Source organism: Leptosomus discolor, chromosome 3, assembly GCF_034619465.1.
Source record: "Leptosomus discolor isolate bLepDis1 chromosome 3, bLepDis1.hap2, whole genome shotgun sequence".
NCBI lineage: Eukaryota > Metazoa > Chordata > Aves > Leptosomiformes > Leptosomidae > Leptosomus > Leptosomus discolor.
This window is the reverse complement of record NC_141393.1, coordinates 72,360,679-72,380,454: the sequence shown is the minus strand read 5'-3', so window position 1 is coordinate 72,380,454 and position 19,776 is coordinate 72,360,679. Positions and strand designations below refer to the sequence as shown.

Sequence of the window (19,776 nt, the reverse complement as noted above, 5' to 3'; positions counted from 1 at the left end):
GCAGCAGACAACTGAATAGTTCAACATCCTAAAACTTAGTCTGCCAAGTGCAATGGTAACATAAAGTGAAATTAAAACATGCTTTATTAACATTCATGGCGTATGAAGACTAACCAAAAGTTTTATAACTCAGCTAATCAAAACATGTATTTGTAAAAAAACAGTTTTCAAAGTTATTTATCTATTTCAATTTACCAACTGCTTTAGATAAATTTGACATTTTAAGTACATTGGACAGACCTTTACTATCTGAAATAGTAAGTACAGAAGATTAATATGTTCGTAAAGTGGCAAACAAAAATCTGAGAATTGCTTTTACACTTTAAAAGGATATCAGAATGTTTTATCTCAGAGAAATTCATTCATGCTGCGTATTTATTGACTCACAAAGATTAGAAACCAGATGGGTTTTTTACCCGACCAGTACCTTCAGTGCTAAGTCACAAGTCCTATATATATCTGAGGTTCCTGAGACTTAGAAAACCCCCGAACCAAAAGCATCCAGAAAAATCCCATAATCCTTTTGGAAATAAAGAGAGGCAAAACAAAGTAGTGAATGAAAATTAAAACAGACAATACATCTTTCAACAACTACCTATATGCACTTTCATACATACAGAGGTCTCCCCTTAACTCGCTTAGCTTAGCTGAGCAGTGTCTTGAAGAGAGTTTTAGATGAGTGAAGACCAAAAAACCACCCTTCCAGCAGCAGTGATACAAGCAGTTTCCGCAATAGCATATTGCTCAGTGAAAGCATAAATATAGCTCCAGATGGCAGCTCAGCAGATAGCAATCACAGGTATATTCCAGAAGGTAGGATCAGTATTGCCTAAATGCTAGTTGAGTGAGCCATAACTAATGCAGAGTTCATCATATAGTCTTTACAGTCATTTACCTAATGAGAAAGCCTACACTGAAACAGACTGTATCCAGGACCACCAGTAGCAAACCTGAGTAAACGAGGGCTTTGCCTATAGATTGTCCTAGCAAAGGGAAATAAAACATGTTTAAACATCTCGATAGTGAGGATGCAGATTCAACAGCAACTGCAGGTGTCTGCATAAGACACTGGCAGATTGCCACCTGGATTTAGGTGGAACAATAAAATCACAAAGTTAGAGACCAAAATACAGACAGCCTTAGTCAACTACCTTCTTAAGTGATGCAAGAAGGAATTACCTTAAAGGCTTAAAGATATCATCTATTTTGCTGTTCTAACTAGACCTTCTCATTAGTGATGCTGCACTACATTAAAATAGTGCTAAATGGTATCACTTATAATCTGTCCCCCAAAAGTCAGGGTTCTTACCTTAGCATTTCATTAACATTTGCCTCCAAAGATCTGAATCAATTCTGAGCTCTGCAGGTTTGATGTGCTTAGAAAATACTGTCTTTGCTTTACACATTTTTATGCAAGACCTACAGAACACCTGCCTATAACACACTGTTGTAATAACTGTACAACTGTGAAGAAAGTCTGCCACACTGAGATACCCTCTGGATGGATCCAAACACTAACAGCCACATACTGAAAGACAGGTCAGTATAAGGGGGGGGGCGGGTGTGTGGGGAGAACACCACACACCCCAAAAAAACCCACAACTGCAAGACGGAAAGGAGGTGGACCTTTAAAACAGCAACTCCAGAACAAAGTCCACAAATTGAAACAACGGCCCTTAAGAATGTTCAAAGAAGGCCTTGACAATAAGGATGAAGTACTGAACTTATTAAAAAAAAAAACAACTCATAAAGGAGAATATGATCTGCTTAAGTAAACGATAGTAAGTAGCAGTAAGTAGCACGAGCGAGTAGCAAGGCTGGGCTTTGAGGCATGTTCCTATGGATGTTGCTAGGATAATAATCAAGCTACCCTATCTTCCAAGTTCAGAAAAAGGTATAACTATGATGCTAAGTTACATATAAGCAAGTACTCCAAGCAGAAAACTTGTTTCCACAAATAATTAATTGTATATTAAGAGCAGATAATCAAGTAGTAAAGTGTCACATGGCCTAATGAAAATGTTATAATCTCAACAACTGAACAGAGAAGAAAATCTTTACTCAGTCATGTCAGAATAGTTACATAAATGACTCAGCTGATCATTAAATACTTGAATTGTAACTTTGATTTATTTACTGTATCACGATTGGAAAGTGTGGTAGAAACCTTCGAAACTTTGTTAAACCTCTTATTCAAAGACAATGGGATGGCTACCCATGTGATTACGTTGGCAAAAGTGGATAAACTTGCAGGGAGAAGGGATGTTAAAGTGGACTGCCTTTTTGGCCCCCATATGTAACACGCTCATTTCTACTGGGTCCGTAAGACCTTTATACCACCTTCAGTAGTTGTGAATAAATTATGACATCACATAATAGCTAAGTTGTTCTTCCCCCATTAGAAGAAATTTGATGATGAACTGTCAGTTGAAGATGCAGCTATTACATATTCAGTAGATGTCTGGAGATAATTTGTGGAGGGAAATATGGTGACAACATTGTTTAACACATAAGCTGTGTGAAGCACATGATGTTTGATTGCTCAGAACCATTAGGACATAGTATAAAAATCTGTAGCTCAAGTTCAGCTGGTATCATCGAGCAATGTCCTCTAAAATCATTAATATGTATTACACATAAATCTTAAGACCTGAGAAACACAAATGAACCTAAGCACCTATCTAGGATTTGAGCAGAAAGTGTACATCCAATTCAAAGAACACAAATGAAGTTCCCTAGACATTTTTACTTGGGGTCATGTTTCCAAATGAGAGTGACTCCTGAACCATTCATAAAGGACCCCAGTCCTAGCACACAGTGTACATGGCAGATGAGTTTCTCAAGGGACACCCATAGGGCTAGCAAATAGACTCAAATCATTCAGCTTTATGTCAAGACAGGGCTAGCAAGTCATCTTAAAATTCATACCAAGAGTTTTTAAGGCTCTCAAGCTTTTGTAACTAAAGCTCCCCGGACGGCTAAAGCTCCACTTCAATGTATACTCAGCAATACTTTGGATTCTCATACTTGGCACTCTTCCATTTAAACCACTCAAGGACCTGACAGGCATGCCACAAGCACACTTAGCACGCTGACACAATCAAGTTTTACACAGAACAGTGAGTTCAGACACATTAATTCAGTAACAAAGCTCAATGGCTCCAGGTCTTGCTCCCTCCTTTGTTCAGTAGCATACTGGGCAACACAGCAATGCCTAACTTCCAGATGCATGACTGGTTATACAACATCCACTTCTTTTCTTGAATTTGCAGTTCTCAGTCTCAAAACAAAACTAAACTTATAAGGAACAAAACAGGCAGTTCTATTGTATAATGCAGTACCACGGCAAGGTATCTTGGCACAGACGTACATGATTTACAGTCACTGAGAAAACAAGTGCAGCATTGTTCAACATGTTTTCTTGGAAGCAGCATTTGTATGTGATTTTCCTTGGTCCCTATCAGCTTGACTATTTGCACTAAAACTCTTTAAGGAAGAGTAATTTATTTAATGTTTGAAACAGGACTGAGGCAATGAAATGCCAACCACTGAAATTGTTGTGTGGACCTTACATATAAGATACAGTAATACTTCTTAAGAAACTTGGTTACATTTCATCCCCTCTCATTAGAGAAATACAGACACACCAAGCCTTCTAGTCTTGTTACCCCAGAGCCATGTAAGGTTGCTGGCATACTCCTCTGGGGAAACAGCCATTTTTCCAGCTCAAGGATTTTTAGAGATAGTGATCATATTCTAGCCCTTAACCCTCGTGGACCAAGAACCTCATGGTTATGTCTGAATTACAGTTACAGATAAATATACTTAACACGAAAAAAATTTACAAAACAAATGAAAACAGAAAGTCTCTACCTCCAGCATCATCTATGGAACACTCTTCTAACAGACCATTATTACAGTTGTCCTCACCTCCTCCTGATGGTTAAAAACTGAACATACACGTAGAGTTCACAGAACACTGCTTGGCCCACGGAGGGGAGCGGGGGTGCAGGCAGGCGGGTGTTACACTTGCATTGAGAATAATGACCAGTTTATGCACAGACTGCATGAAAATTAGGCTCTGCTTCAGAGCCTGTTTCAAACACTTTCAAAGAGTCTGTTGTTATGTTGACTCCTCCCTCAATACCACTGCTCTCAAATATTTTAATGAGATTAGGACATGACACATAACTACTTATCCACATCACCAGTTTTCTCTCTCTCCTATCTAATACATAAGATATATTAAATTTTTATTTATTTTTTAAAGGTAACTTACCAGTATATTGAGAAACAACATCTTATTCCATCACATGCTTCTGAAAAGTCATTTCAAGTTTTCACACTGAATCACAAACCCAATTCCTCATGATAAATTTAAAAAAAAAAATCTCAAGTACTTACCTACTTACACAGAAGCATATCGATTATCTGAAGTTTTTTATATAAAATATGTGCATATGCCATGTTGATAGCTTCTGCCCCAACATGCTTCCTCTCCAATGGCCCAGTCTTTAAGGTGCCAGAAACTCTGCATTCCCCTTCATTCTACTACACGCTAATCCTTTGAAAATACATCCGAGGTTAAACAACCTCTCAGTTAAAATCACTGAGACTATACCACGCTCAAAAGATTAAGGGCAATAACAGCAACATCCTTTGATTAGTCAAAGCTCACAATCCAATACTGTCCATAAACTGAGGAAAAATGCTGCTGACCTCAGAGGTGCAGAAGCAGTCTTCCAATTCTTCTGAAAGACTATGGAATGTATTTGTTTTGACTGAAATGTAATGTGTTTTCTTTCATTACTGATAGTCTTATATGTTTACTCAGGGTAATTTTACAACTTAGATTACTGTAAAGCCTGGCAGTTTACACTGGAAAGATGGATGTCACTTTTGTTAATTTGTAGGAAAAACATTATCACTAAACTCAGAATCACTGAAAACTTACACAGAACATCTTACTAGAGATAAAACTTACATGTTTGAATACACTGCAGAAATTTGCATTTGAGTTTTCTACAAGCAAAGTATCTCAACTGAAACCATCACTAACTACACTGATTCTTCAAGTGTAGCCCCAAACTATCTGGTAAAGATATCTCAATACCTAAAAGAACTGTTGTATCCACCTATTTACTGAACGGTAAGAGAAAGAAAAGCCAACAGTAGTTCTGGCCACTTATGAGTGCAGGTGATCAATGACAGATTCCACTACCAGCAGCAAAAACAAAAGACAAAGGAAGCTTCTGAGCTTCAGCAGTAATGAATACTAAAAAAGACCAGAAGTCAAAAAACAAGAGAGCTTTCTAGCAATTAGAAAAGACAACAAGGTAATTTCTACAAGGGCCTACTGTAGTGCCTACTGTAGTGCTATGCAGATCTTATTTGCTTGCTCCCAAGTTTATACCCACACTGAATCGCAGCTCACGACCAGCCAGGACTCAGAGTAAATCATTCCACAGGACTCCACAGGCTATCACTCTATTCCTTTCTCTCACATAAAAGACATGAAAACTTAAGAAAAAGCCACAAACGTTAGTAAAACCAGCGTCAACATGATTATTATTGTCACAGAGAAACAAGTATTATTCGCAAGTGCACACAGTCGATACAAAGCATGCCCTTGGCTTGGCAGATGCACTTTAGTACCAATCTATAACAGCCAGCTTTATCAGACACTCACAGAACAAGCAACTTCTTCTGTATCCTGACACAAGTGCAGAAAGCTAGTTTGTTCTGATCTTGACATCTCAAGCTATAGTAACAGTTAAATACTTCGGTTAAATACTTCACATATTCTAGTTACAGAAATCAGTAGTCCAAAATTCAATTTCATTATATATACACAAGGTCAGACCCACTTTCTAGGCTTTCACTAGATGACACCGGCTTAGACTCCAAGTTAACATTTCTCTTCAGAAAAGCAGAAGGCTAATGCCCTGAACATGTCAAATTTACACATGTAAGAACAAACACATTGAGATCAGCTTAAGATTCTCTCTCGGCATTCCCTCACATCCTGCATGGTACAAAAATACTAACAAAGTTATCTTCCATGGCTCTTATTTGATCCATCTCAAACAACAAACCTTCCTAAGAAGTTGTCTTGCTATACAGGGGATTATGCTTTGAAATGAAGCCTGCAGGTAGACATGTAGGTTTCTAAAAGTCATCTGTACAATTTGCAACATGAACTGCTGGGTAACTAGACAGCAAGAGCTATCACCACTTGCTTATTCTTTTCCAAAACATCAATCAATCCAGGCAAACAGAAGGTGTCACACGCATTAAAAAAGGCTTTCTGAGGAAGATGTCCTGTTATAAACAATTCCAGTTCCAGAATAATGAAATCATGCCTTCATAATAAAAATTCATTAAATAAGTCAGTTCTTCCTCAGAGAAAGTAAGTGTGCCAATTAAGCAAAAACCCTGTTCCAGGGAAGAACTGCCAGCAGCACAAGTTATTTTAGCTGACATTACTTCAGAAAAAGCCCACCATTCACCATCTGTTCTGGCACAAATTTTGAATGCTAAGAAAGTTTCCAACATCACTGGTGAAAAGAAAGCAGTCAAGATGCAGAAGTTTTTGTTTTGCAGTTAAAAAGAACAAGCATCTAGGACAACTCACATTTCAGCAAGAACAAACACAAACCAGAAGTTTTGCACATTTCATAAAAAACATTACAGAGAATTACAGTAAAGCAGAGTGCAAGTGGAAGACATGTAGGGAATACAACATGAAACAAATAAAAACTTCTTACAAATTTTACACGAGAAGCAGGTTGGCAACTACAGTTAGTGGGTCTCAGTTTACACTTCAGGTAAGAAGTATACGTCTACAAAATTTTTTCTAATTTCTAACAAGGTCAAAACTTTTGGAAGCTAATGGCTCCATCAGCCTTTTAAAGATGAGACTAACTAACTAACTACGTTTCGTTCAGATAAAGAAAATAAAGGACAATGTGCGACAAGGAAGCCAAAGGAATCAACACAGAGAGAACAGAAGTTGGGGTAGATGGTATCACCAATAATTAAACACTTAAATGAACTACCATACTAGGATAAACACCCTTTTCCAACATGCAACTCATAGCCAAACTGGAAAGTAGAGCAAAAATAAGATATGAAAAAGTGATAAAGAACGAAGATAGAGTAAAACACATCATTCACCCATCTCAAGGCAGTATATATAATTTCAGAAGCAGTAAGACATTCTTAATGCCTTCCTACAAACCATTGGTGAGATCTCACTTAGAAGACTCCATGAAATTTTAGTTCTCCATGCTCAAAAAAGGAATTCTAGCTGGAATAGCTAGTGAAAGAAAACTGACATGGGAACTGAAAGCTTATTTCACAACAAGACTTGTTAAGACAAGCAAAACAAGAAGTTTTAAGAGAAAATGACTGCTCTCTATAGACACATTAATGGAAACAAACACCATAGAAGAAACAGAGGAGCTACTAAAGTCAAGGAGAACAATGGCATAAAAATAAACCTTTCAAATTTCACCATTCATCTGGAAATCAGAGGTCTGAAGTTTGAAGACAGCCTCCAACAACAAGCTACGTAACACTTCAGAGCCTTTGAAATGTTTGATAAGTTCACAAAAGGGATTATACCAATGCTGTGAGAACAGGAGGTGATATCATGTAGGCAGAATGCAATTCCGATGTTGTCCTCTATATTCCTATGATTTAGCCAACGAGTATAATGAACTTTTCCATCAAATGTCTAGGGGAAGAAATTACTTTCCCATTTCCTCCCTAGTTTTGTCTAGCATAAAAAAAATAGGAACAAACCACAGAAAAAAAAACCTGAGTAAAAGCCTAACACGAAGTTTTTCAACCGGTAGGAGATCAAGTATTCTATACAAAACAAACATCTGAAAATCATCGGTTAGAACTATGTGGTCCATCACTGTGACAAAGTTTAGACAAAAACAGATGAACAGTTTTGTGCCACATAATTAACAGATTAATTTCTCCTTCATCTGAAACACAAAATCAGTATGTCACTGCAATTTATGAATGAGCTAAACATTTAGGGCACCTTTTTAACAGTCTGGAAAATAAGGCTCCAAAAATCTCTTACAAGTTCTTCCTTAGAAAAAAGCTAAATGACAGATGGAGCTTTAATATTTCTCATAACACCAGATGATGCTTTATGTGCAGTCATGCAATACCTCTTAAATAGTTATTTAAAAAAATTCTAGTTCATGTTGCAAAAAGATTTACTAGTAATTTAATATCAGTTATATTTTCTTTCTTAATGGAAGAAACCAGAAAGGACAGCTGAATAACTCTACCTCAAAACTCTAGGTAGTATGCTGAATACGTGAGCTAGGATTCCTAGAATAAAAACCTTAATTATTTTTTAATGAACTTAAAAAAAGAAATAAAGTTTTTAGAGTTACTGTGCATCCCTTCACTTTTACAGCTTTTATACTGACAAGCTTAAAACATTCTTAACATTTCTACTTCACTGTTATCCTGCCTTTTTTTTTTTCTGATTTCTTTTTCCTCCTCACAGGGCAATTTAAACAGAACCTATTTACTAAGTCATTTCAAGTCACTACCACTCGAAACAGATACATTATACCATAGAAACCTGGGTTTGGTACAACAACACTGCTTGATCCCTCATAAAGCAGCCCTAAATTTGTCCAAGGTTCAAGAACAAATCTTTGGACATAAGTGGTTATTTTCTTCCTTCACCCAATCAATTTCTGAATTAATCTAGAAACAACATTGTTTAGAACTATGTATATTCCTTCCTTAAAATATTCTCTTCCTTTATTTTTTTCTTTTTAAGTATTTTAAGTCCAAAGGAGTTTGGGAATGAAAGACTTGGGCAAGAATTTTCAACAAACAAGGAAAATCTCTAAATGTTTTTAAGAGATTTACGTTCAAGATATTATTTTATGTTCAAATTAGGAGTCCAAACTGGAAGTAGTGTATGGATTTAGGAGAGTGTTTAGTGCCGTCTATTCATCAGATTTGTATAGGTATGCAGATGGCAAAAGCCATAATGGGGGATCTACATTACTTTTGTAGCATCTGTCCTACTTACCAGCAGATCAAAACAGCACTTGTTTGACAGCATTCAACCCACTGCCATAAAAGCAGACAAATATTGGCCAAAAAAAAAAAAAAAAAAATCTGTTTGAGGGACTCTCTCTCATCTGTGTATGTAGCAACTCCCACTGACAGCATTGTCAGACAAAAGAAGTCCACAGAAAGCTTTAATAGTAATGCAGAGGTCAAATTCTTCCACCACTGAGCAAATTTACTGTTATTAAATGCAGAGTAGGAAACAGAGCGATATTCCAAAGCCTAGCTTTATTACTTCAGTTTTGTGAGTATAGTTTTATCACGCATGATTTTGAAAGAAGTCCTTCATAGACATATATAAAACTAGGAAAATTCTGAGTATCTTAGCACAGTCGAGCAGAAAAAGGCTGCACCTCTGCAAGAAGAGCCTGCCAGGAAAGCCTTCCCAGCACACCTTTTTACCACAAGACAAATCCCTTGAGCAAAGACCTCTAAAATATGCAGACTAAATCAAAACATGTTTGATGTTTTCACAGAGAAGAACTTCCATCAATTCTGTTAGTCAACCAAAGTGACCTTCCAGAGCCTAGGCCAGGCTGATGAGATATATAGATAGATAGATGTAGATATGGACACTTTCATTTCTATAAAACATATTTAAGAAAAAGACCTTTAGCTTACCGTTACAGACTTCAGAGTCATTCCATGATAGGTGCCCATGGTATCAATTTTAAAGCCTTCCGTTTCTGCAAAGTAAAAAAAGGCTCTTGTGAATAATTATGAACATAGAGACATCACGTATAGATGAACCACACTGGAAGTATCTTTGAAATCATTTTTGCAAAGAACGCATCTTGCTATTGGTAGTGGTTGAGGTTTTGTTCACAATACGAAACCTGGTTAGTAATTAGGAAATCTGTTTTTTCTTTAGACAGAGGCCCAATTGGTATTTCTGCTTTCTGTAATCAGAGTAAGCTTTTCCTACTGCATGGAATCATTCTAACCACTCCAGAAAAAGCATATAATTTTAAAACTTTGCGAAAATATATTACAACATGCACATAGTCTCAGAAACTCTCTTTACTACAAAATGCAGAAGTTCCTCATATTCCCAGAATGCATTATAATGCAACATACTCAAGTTGTAGTTGTATTAATGGAAAAAAATACTTCATAAGAAACCGTTCTACATGCTGACTATAAAACCGTGGCCACTTAACATGATAAATTCACTTCTGGAGTGCAGAAGAGCAACAATGTCATTGTCACACGATACAGAGGATAGAATCTGCATAAATTCACACTACCAGACTAAAGGTGATAAAAACAGTTGTTTCAGTGATTTTTCTTTTTAGTAGTTTTAATCAGATTGAATTTATGCTGAGTAAGTGCCAGAAGCCTGCAAGTGCTTGGTGACTAAACCTGCTGTCACTAGCCTGTTTGCTTTTGAACACTGCTTCTCTGTCTTCCTATTATCAGCGCTCTAAGATCAAAGTCAGTTCCTGAATATTGTCACCGGGACTTGCAAGAAAACCTTTTTCCTTTTGTAAATTCCCTAGCCTACGCATCTACTTCAACTGACTCCACCAACCAACGATCCAATTAATAAATACTTAAGATGGCACGATAATCACCAGTCAAACCACATTAAGCAAGCATGTCTCTACACCTAAGCAACTTTTGGGCTATTTCAACCAGACTTGGGAAAAGGTAACTGATAGTGTGCAGAAGCAGCTATTTGGAATCGGAAGATTTTTGCTATTTATTACACCACCTTCATACAATGCATCAGCACAAAAACATAATAGACCAAAAATAATGCAGAATCAAAGTAATGCTCATACCTAAACCTACAAAAAGACCAAGAAAAATATTAGATTTTCAAGACTGTTAGAGCTTCTTGCTCCTATCATGAGTAAATTAACTTAAATTGAAACCCAGACAACCTTGAAAACAATGCAGATGCTCTGAGAAGCATCTATGGTTGCTCATCCGTTCTTCCTTAGATGAGGAAGATTATCAGATACTTGTGGGAAATGAGGCAGAAAAGCTTCCCAGATTTAATAACTCTCCAGTGCCTAGGAAGAGACACCCAGGAGTTGAAAACTGATCACACTCCTCTCACCACAGATATAGTTATCTACTTTCTGAACACTGTATTTGGTTTTACCTTCCCCTGCTCAGCCCCTCGATGACACTACCAGACCTACCACCAACGACCAAGTGGAGAGGCCTAGTGTCACTGACCATGTTTTGTTCTATGTGAGTCACCTCAGCTCCAGCCCTTCATCTCGGCTTCTCAAGGTCATCCCTCCCCTTCTGCCAGACTTAACATTTCTGAACTACACAGAGCTGATTCTGAGAAACCAAAATGCAGGTACAGGCATATACAGTCTTTTCTATTAAAAAAAAAAAAAATAAAAAAAGAGAGAGAAAACAAAGCCTAGCTTCCCTTTATAAATCGATACTGCCTTACTGCCCTTTCCCCCAAGCACAAGATGTAATTATGCACTGAGTCTTAGCTCAGGCCTCATACAGCTAAACTTCAGCTAAAGATAGTGAAGTTGCCCCTGACCAATGCTTCCATGGATAACAGTTTTCTCTGCAACTATATAGGTCACTGTTTCTGGGCAGGGAGCATATTAATATTTCAGGTGGTGCCTGGAGCCTTGCAGAATACTTGGTAGAACTCCCCTAAGTTGAAGAGATGCTTTTGCTGACCTGGAGTGACATAAATCAGAGGTGTATAATCTAGGTTGACAGATGTTTGTGAATTTCAGAAGGTCACCAACAGAGGAACCTTTCCCCTTTCCAGACTGACCTATTATGCACTCCTCTTGCCTGTGACATGGAGAACTTACAACTATTTCAACCAAAAGTTCTTCCCAAACTCCAAAGAATACAGACACCCCTCAATAAAACCAGCAAAGCAGCATCTCCCATTGTGCCTGGCCCACCACAGTTTCTTTCCTTTCAGCCCAAATCCTGGTTCTGTAATTAGTTCTACGTGTTTGTTCCCCGTTTCAGTTATTTCTTTCCACTGGACTGTTTTTCTACTTCTTTCCTAATAAAACTTTGCATTCCTTCTCAATTAATTAGAAAACCCTAACCCAAGTGTCCATCAGCATTGCAAAGGGAATAAAGGCATACAGAGCCAGCAAAGTAAATCAAACGGGAGAAAGGCACCTGTTAGGGAACAAAGCTCTGCTCAACCACCAATACTTTTGATCTTTTGCAAAAATCTCCCCAAGTTTCTCATAAAAGCTGTTCTGGTTCATTTAACAAGCCACAACAGCCACTAACCCAAGCTCTGGCTCTCAGCAGCTTCCTCCTCCCAGCCTCATGCTGACCCTTTCCCTAGAAGGAGGGGCAAACAACTCTGATCCTAAAGAGCCACCTGTTGCTTCAAGCATTAAAGTGGGCTCTCTTGACTGCTGAAGATTTCCAGCAGCTACACAGGCCTTCCAATGATATTTAACAGTTACCCAGGTAGTAAATAAAACAGTTCTGATAATCTGTAAATAGTGGCATAGTAGTTTCCCTTATTAACGTAAATCTATGAGATGATAAGGGGTCAAAGTACAATGTAGGTACCTACTTGCATTCCTGCCAACAGTTACTGCAGCCACTACAAGGTCTGCTACCTGCACGTAGGGCGGGATGAGTAGAAGAAACCACCTCACGAACTGCCCACCAGCTCTCAAATTTCCTGCCTCAAACTCTCAAGCAACTGGTGAATGAGTTAAGCATTGCCAGCTTCCAGGTAACCACAGCAACCCTCCTTTAACTGGTAACAGCACGGAAGCTCTTCTCGGAATACAGCTTTCTTGACCTGATCCTCTCACATTCACCATGTGATATTCCAGCAGTCAGCCACTCAACTTTTCTCACAGAAATAAACACTGCTACAAGTGAGAGCCCTGCCACTTCCACTTTTGTGCCTTTTCATAAGGCCTCAGCAGTTTGTTTACTTGGCCACATACAGTAGCACCTTCAGCTCCACTCACTGTATAGAGCCTGTGCAAAGCAGAAAACAAATGCTTCCCAGTCAGGGACTCCCCAGTTACAGCTGCATTCCCACTTCAAAAATCACTGAGGGTGTTAGCCAGGTTAATGCAGCTGGTTGTAAAAGACATTCAAGGACCAGGATAGAAAGCAGAGATGCACTTCTTCCAGAGCATTCTGCGAGGGCAGTGGCTGACCCTGATGCAGCTGCTCAAAAGCAGACCCGGGATACAAGAGGAACCACAGGGCACAGCAGAGAGGATCAGAACACAGAGCAACCTGGAGCACCAGGGGACATGCACCCAGCACACATCAGCACAAATGCCATATCAAACCCTCTGACTAAGAACACAAAAGCAACATGTTTCTCCCCTCCCCCTCGAACCTCATTCACCAGATGTGAAACATTAATGCCTGGCCAGGAATTACTTTTTAACTCCAGTTTCAAAATAATGATAGTAAGAGAGGAAGCAGTTAAAATTTTAAGCCATCTACTAAAAAAAGGGTATTTAAGAAGAAGAGCCCTTTAAATAAAAACATCATGATGGCAAGACTTTGGACTTAATTTTAAACTTGGAATTAGATGCAGAACTCTTAAAAAACCACAACTTACTTGACAGTCTTCAATACACTGGGATTTTTCAATAAAATTACAAAGTTGTACACATTTCCTTTAGGCAAAAATCAGTCCATATTAAATACTTTAAATGCAGATCTGACACTCAGAGGTAAAGAAAGCAAGCAAAGCCCAACATTAACGTATTGGATGAACTGTATTGCAACTTTTCCTATTTGTCAAATCAGCATTTTATAAACGTATAAGCATTGTTAAAAACACCCACATTAACAAAAGCCTTAAGAACTACATCTTGAGAGACTAAGCACAGTAAGTAGTACTGAATCATCAATTCTAATGCTTCAAAAACATAAACTACAATCAGTTAATATTAAGACTAGCTTTTCTTCTCCGCTCATTGCAAGTGACCACAATTTCACAGTTCAATGACCCAAAGGCTGTCAAAACAATCGCACACTTTGCCAGTGTGGTTCATCACTAGTTACCTTTCTAGCATCACCAAACATCAATCTGAGTGCCTTCTCTCATTTAAAAGAATTAGACCTGGAAATGAAAATATGCACCCTAATGCATCAGCTTATTGGACTAATTGTATTCTCTGTCACCATTTGGGCATATGTTCCATTTCCTTGCATACAAGCATTAATGTTCACAGTGCCTTCCATCTGCTTAAAGCTCACTGCTCTATGGCCATCTAGGTCACACTACATTTTGCTTCTACACCTGCTGCAGCTCTAGCCATCCAATCCAGGTGCAAACTTGAGCATTGATACATTACCAAAACAATAACTGCTTTAAAAAAAGACTCAAATTAACCTAAGTTTCTGGAAGGAAGACTAGGCAAATGGACACAGAATAAAGGAGCATGTCTCTGGAACACTGAAGAGGTCAACTTAAAGACTTGGTTTGAATTGTGGATGAATAAGATCGAATAAGTACTTTTTTCAGCTGTATAGTCTTCAAACCCCAGATAGCAACAGCTCTGCAGACTGCCTGGAAATGATTCACTACCCTTCTTCACACTCATGGTAATTAAATCACTGACACCAAATTTCATTCTACATAAGAGTTTACCGAACACTCCTCTTCAGTACTACAACAAGTAAAAGATAGTTTCATGCCTACATTTCCAAGCTACACTAATTAGTTTATAAAATTCTCTTCACAGTTCATATAGAACAATTCAGTAATAATCTTACAAGTAATTAACACCAAGTTCTCAAGAGTTTCTCACAGTACCAATAAAAATAAATTACAGTATGAATCTGTGTTTCCCAGCACTGAAATGAATGTACAGTACTGAAAGTTATCAAACTACTCAGTCACATCAAGCCAGAAAATACAGACCACAATCTTTTCCCAAATGTGAATACTTGCACACATTCTCTGCTAGAAAAAAACCAGAATTCTGTAACTTTAAAAATGAATGCAATAAATAAAAGTTGAACAAGGCAGTTGAGTTTCAGAACTCTGAATCTTCTGCTACCAGCTCTATTCTTGTGTAAACAGAAATCACACAATCTAAAAGAAAATACTTATAATGAGAAATACTTCATAAAGTAACTTTCTTAACAATGCACAGGAGAGAGAAGAAAAATTTTTATGGTGCAGAGTAACCTCAAGTTCAAGAACTTCATAGTCCTCTGTTGCCCAGGCTTCACACTTATGACTGATTGAATGCTAGGCACACTTCTGAGAAACTGCAGCTACGTTTGAAAATCCAACACAAGTACAAGAATAACTCAAACACAAAACGACACTATCAGGAAGTCAACAGCAAGGTTTCCTGAAAGAAACACTTGGATGTGGCAACCAATATTCTTTTCACCATTACAGACTGAAATCATGTGGCTGTACAGCAAGACCCTCTCCAATTTACACTAAATAGGACCAAAAGAGTGGTTTGGTTTTTTTTTTTTTTAATTTAGGGGTTTTTTTGTTTTGTTTTGGGTGGGTTTTTTTTTGGTTTTTTTGGTTTTTTTTTTAAATAACAATTGGCTTCTGCTATGTTGAAACCTTGCTAACAACAATAGCAGGCAAACAAGAGCAACGGTCCTGGAACACACCTTAAAGACCTAACACCTGGAACAGCACAGAAAAACTTTGCCATCTATACAGAGAGATGCACTCAATGGATCATGAAAATATTCAATCTTCAAGATTATCATCCCAGCACTATTTCACACTCTGGAATTACCAAAGAAACTAGCATGTGAGAAGGAGGATCTCAGGTAAAACCACCCCAAAAAATGGGGAAAAAAAACAAGGTATAGCATCCAAACCAGTTTAGTACATAGGCTGTCCCACAGAACAATCACATCAGCTCAAAGTTTCAGTATACCACTGGCTGAGCTACAAACCATATACAATAATAAATACGTTTTTAAATATCAAATATTAAATATTGAGGCACACAGGAAAAGACACGAGACCCTTCTGAGTGTCAAATGACATCTGGGCACAGGATTTTTAAATCCCAAAAAAGATTTCAAAATTATGTTGCTCAAGAAGATAGGACAGACTGTAGTTTGAACATCTGGATGGTCTGTGGCACGAACAAAACACCACTAGTAAAGATGCACGTTAATAAATGACAGTAAAGCGTAAAAAAAAAAGCTAGAAGAATTAATATGAAGAAAAAGAATAAAGCTACAAAGGGAAAAATAGAGTTTAGCACAGAAAGTAGCTCTACGTTGCTGAAGAGAGGATACCATCACTGACTGACAGCATGAAAGAAACAAAACCAACAGGAAACAAACCGCAGTCAACGGAAGTAGTTGCAGGGAGTTCACCTCACCTCAAAAACCTTTTGAACCTCAGCCTGATGGGTGCACTGCCAAGTAACATGTTCTTCCACTGTGGAAATATCTAGCACGTACGAGCCCTACTGCAAGAGACATTCTACTACACCCCCTATGGCCTATCTCACAGAACTTTAAGTTTAAGAATGTCAAAGAAAGATTTCTCTCTCCTGCAGTAACAAGACACCCATTTGAGAGAAAGCTACCACCTACTGACTCAGGGCTCCATAAGCAGTTCCATTGACTGCAGGTGTAACTGATTATTTGCTCCTCAAGAATAGTACTTTGCAATTACCAACCCCCTCACATTTACTATTAAAGCATCTAAACCATTCTAGCAAAGCCTGTCCCATCTGGCATGAAAACTTTTAAGTAAGCCAACCAGAGAGACATCCTGATACACCACATCAGAAAAAATGATCCGCCACAAGCAGCAGAGAAATTTGGCTGCAACTCAGCAGTTTACTTAATGCATCTCATGTTAAAAATCCTAAATTTATTACCCTAGCCTTACGAGCTTTAAATTGTTTACACTAAGAACAAGACTTTGAATGGAAAAATTCTGTATTAAGCCACACAAATATTCAAAGAAAAAACAGTTCACCTCTTTGCTGCCTAAACTTAAAATCTTTATGAATACTGTAGTGTCATATGAAACTGCAGACAGACAATAAGCTGCTGTCATGAAGCAACTAGGAGAGGACTACTGTCAGTCCTTCCTACAGTTTCAATACCTCTGAGGAAAGAGCAAACAGGTAAGCCACAAAGACAAAAGCTTAAGAGACATTGCCTCTTTTGTCTGTTTCAATCTTTAGCCAAAATCACTACTACACACATCGTTACACACATCATACAATCCTCCCTTCCACAGTCTCTAGCCAACCACATACACAGTCATATAGGGAAGATGTGGAAATCCTTCAGAGTGACACAAACCTATGGGTTCAACTTTATCTCAGGTATTATCCATCATTACTAATAAACGTGGATACAATGGTATAAAGACTGCAAGTTATGATACTCAGAACTTAAAGAACGATCCTTTTCCTTCATACTTCTTTCCCAAAATCCCCAATACTGCAAGCTTTCCATAAACACATGTAATGCAAATTTCTTACTAGAGTAACTGTAAAATAATAGTCTTTAAGGAACAAAAAAGTGCCTTATTTCACTTTTATTGATGACCACTTCCGCTTGCAATCTCACTTCTGCACTGAATATTTGGGGGCCACAAACTAATTTTGAGGGCAATTAAATATCCTTCAAGGAATGAGTTCACTTGTGATACAGTTGCAAGCAATGGGATAGTGCAGTTTTAAGCGAATCACATTACCAGTGCTGAATGGCACAGAAAAATGTTAACACCTAATTAGAGCTTTTGACAGCTACCTGCACTGTGAGTTTCAGTTGGACTAAAATTTTAAAGGTATGATTTTATAATAGAATACCCCAGAAGTAAATAAGATACTCAGCTATTTTCTAAAGTTAATTTGTAGCTGAGGAAGATCTCGAATATCTCTAGGTCCTCTCCCAAAAAATCCAGATGTTAGTTACTAATTCTATGTAACTTCCATAAAATGCTGTATCAGTACCTTTCATAAGTCAATCTTGTACTTGAATTACATTCAAACACCTAATTTTTATTTCCAAAGCTAGCCTACAATTATCTAACTTGATATTACACCAGTGCTATTCTTAAACTACCTTTTTCTTTAAATACACCTAGAAAAACTGAAATACAAAATTAACTCCCTATGTGACTAAACCAAACATAGGAAACTGGAAAGGTAAGGCACATAAACATGTCCTAGAAAGAAGCCGAGTGCTAATGGTAACTACCCAGATAGAATACGACCATTTCAGGCATTTCATAACCACCACACCACAAAGGAACCTTTCAACTGGAACAAGAGCTGCAGTCCTGTCCAGCACAAAATACATCCACCTGTTTAGTACAGATGTTGTCCACATGGGTTGTTTACTAGAGCTATGTAATTTGTCATCTAAAAGGACACAGACCATTCCTTTAACTCAGTTTCTTATTGTAAAGAGTCCGCAACGAATTATATGCATTGGTACACTTGAACTATTACACTTCACTACTAATTTCTTTCTCCATTTTTTATTTCATACTGTCCAGGATAAATATTTACTATTTTTAACGCTTAATAGGAAATAGGAGTAAAAAGAAAACTACTTGGCAAATACTTGAAGATTTAAAATATTATCAGAAGCAAACTGAAGAAGTTTGCTAGTAAACCAGTAGTAAAAACCAGTAAACTACTAGTAAAAATGTACATGGAAGGGTTGGTTTGGTTTGTTGGTTGTTTTTTTCTTCTTCTTTCCCTTCCTTCCCAGATTCCCTTTGCTCTTATTATAACAATTAATTCTTCATGGATGGTATTTGTAGATTATTTTTCAATGCTGAAAAATGCTAGCAAATATCCTGCTTAGTTTTTTTTTTTTTCCCTCTCCTAATCCCTCCATGCAACTGTCAATGTAAATAAAACCCACTGCACTGAAATAAAAGTATATTGAGGCCAATAGGGAATAGACTTCAAGAAGATGTAACAGAATAACTGACCAAATTTCCTGTAGTAAGTTTCACACACACACAAACTCCCATAAATCTAAAGCATGTATTCACACATTTACAAAACTTTTTTTTTTTTAAGTAACTTCAGAGATGGCTACAGTCAGATTCTGAAATTCTTGTACATCATCCAGTACGAGGTGCATGGAAAACATAACCGTCACAAATTTCTTATGGTGTGAAGTTCTCTTTGGTGTTACATTTTATGCTTTTCATTCTCCAGTTACAATCAAAACTAAATATCTAAGGAGTACCGTAACATACTCTTGCTTTTTATTTATTTATATACCAAAAAAGATCAAGTAATTTCAATATAAAATTGTGCTCAATTGGCTACAGTACACCACTTCCATAAAATCTGAGAATTCACATACACGGCACATGAATATTATTCAGTTTCCCTGAACAAAAAACAGTACTAACTTGGGCAAAGCCAAATACTCTAAGAGATGCAAGCTGAATTGCTCATCTACAGTTTAAAATGGCATTTAGCAGCATGTGAGTTCTTGCAGCCAGAAAATAAAGCCTTTAGAAGCACGCACAGGAAGTTTCGTTAAAGAAAAGAATGATTTTGTTTGAGAACTAGAAGGAAGAGGCAACTCAGAAGCGTAACAAAATTTGCCCTGCCCTCTGCAAGAAACACAAAAACATCCAACTACAACAAACACAAGATTAACAAAATAAAAATGCAGCAAGACACAAACATGAAGTAAATAGAACTGTTACTAAAATAGAAGCTAAAA

The 19,776-nt window shown here is 37.5% G+C and overlaps 1 protein-coding gene across 1 annotated transcript in view; it reads right to left on the bottom strand.

Moving 5' to 3' along the window:
• CDC73 (cell division cycle 73) overlaps window positions 1-19,776 on the bottom strand; it is a 115,095-nt gene that overhangs the window by 63,572 nt on the left and 31,747 nt on the right. Inside the window, exon 10 of the mRNA XM_086462567.1 lies at window positions 9,739-9,803. Coding sequence (XP_086318693.1) covers window positions 9,739-9,803 — 65 coding nt within the window. The remainder of the gene's footprint in view (window positions 1-9,738; window positions 9,804-19,776) is intronic.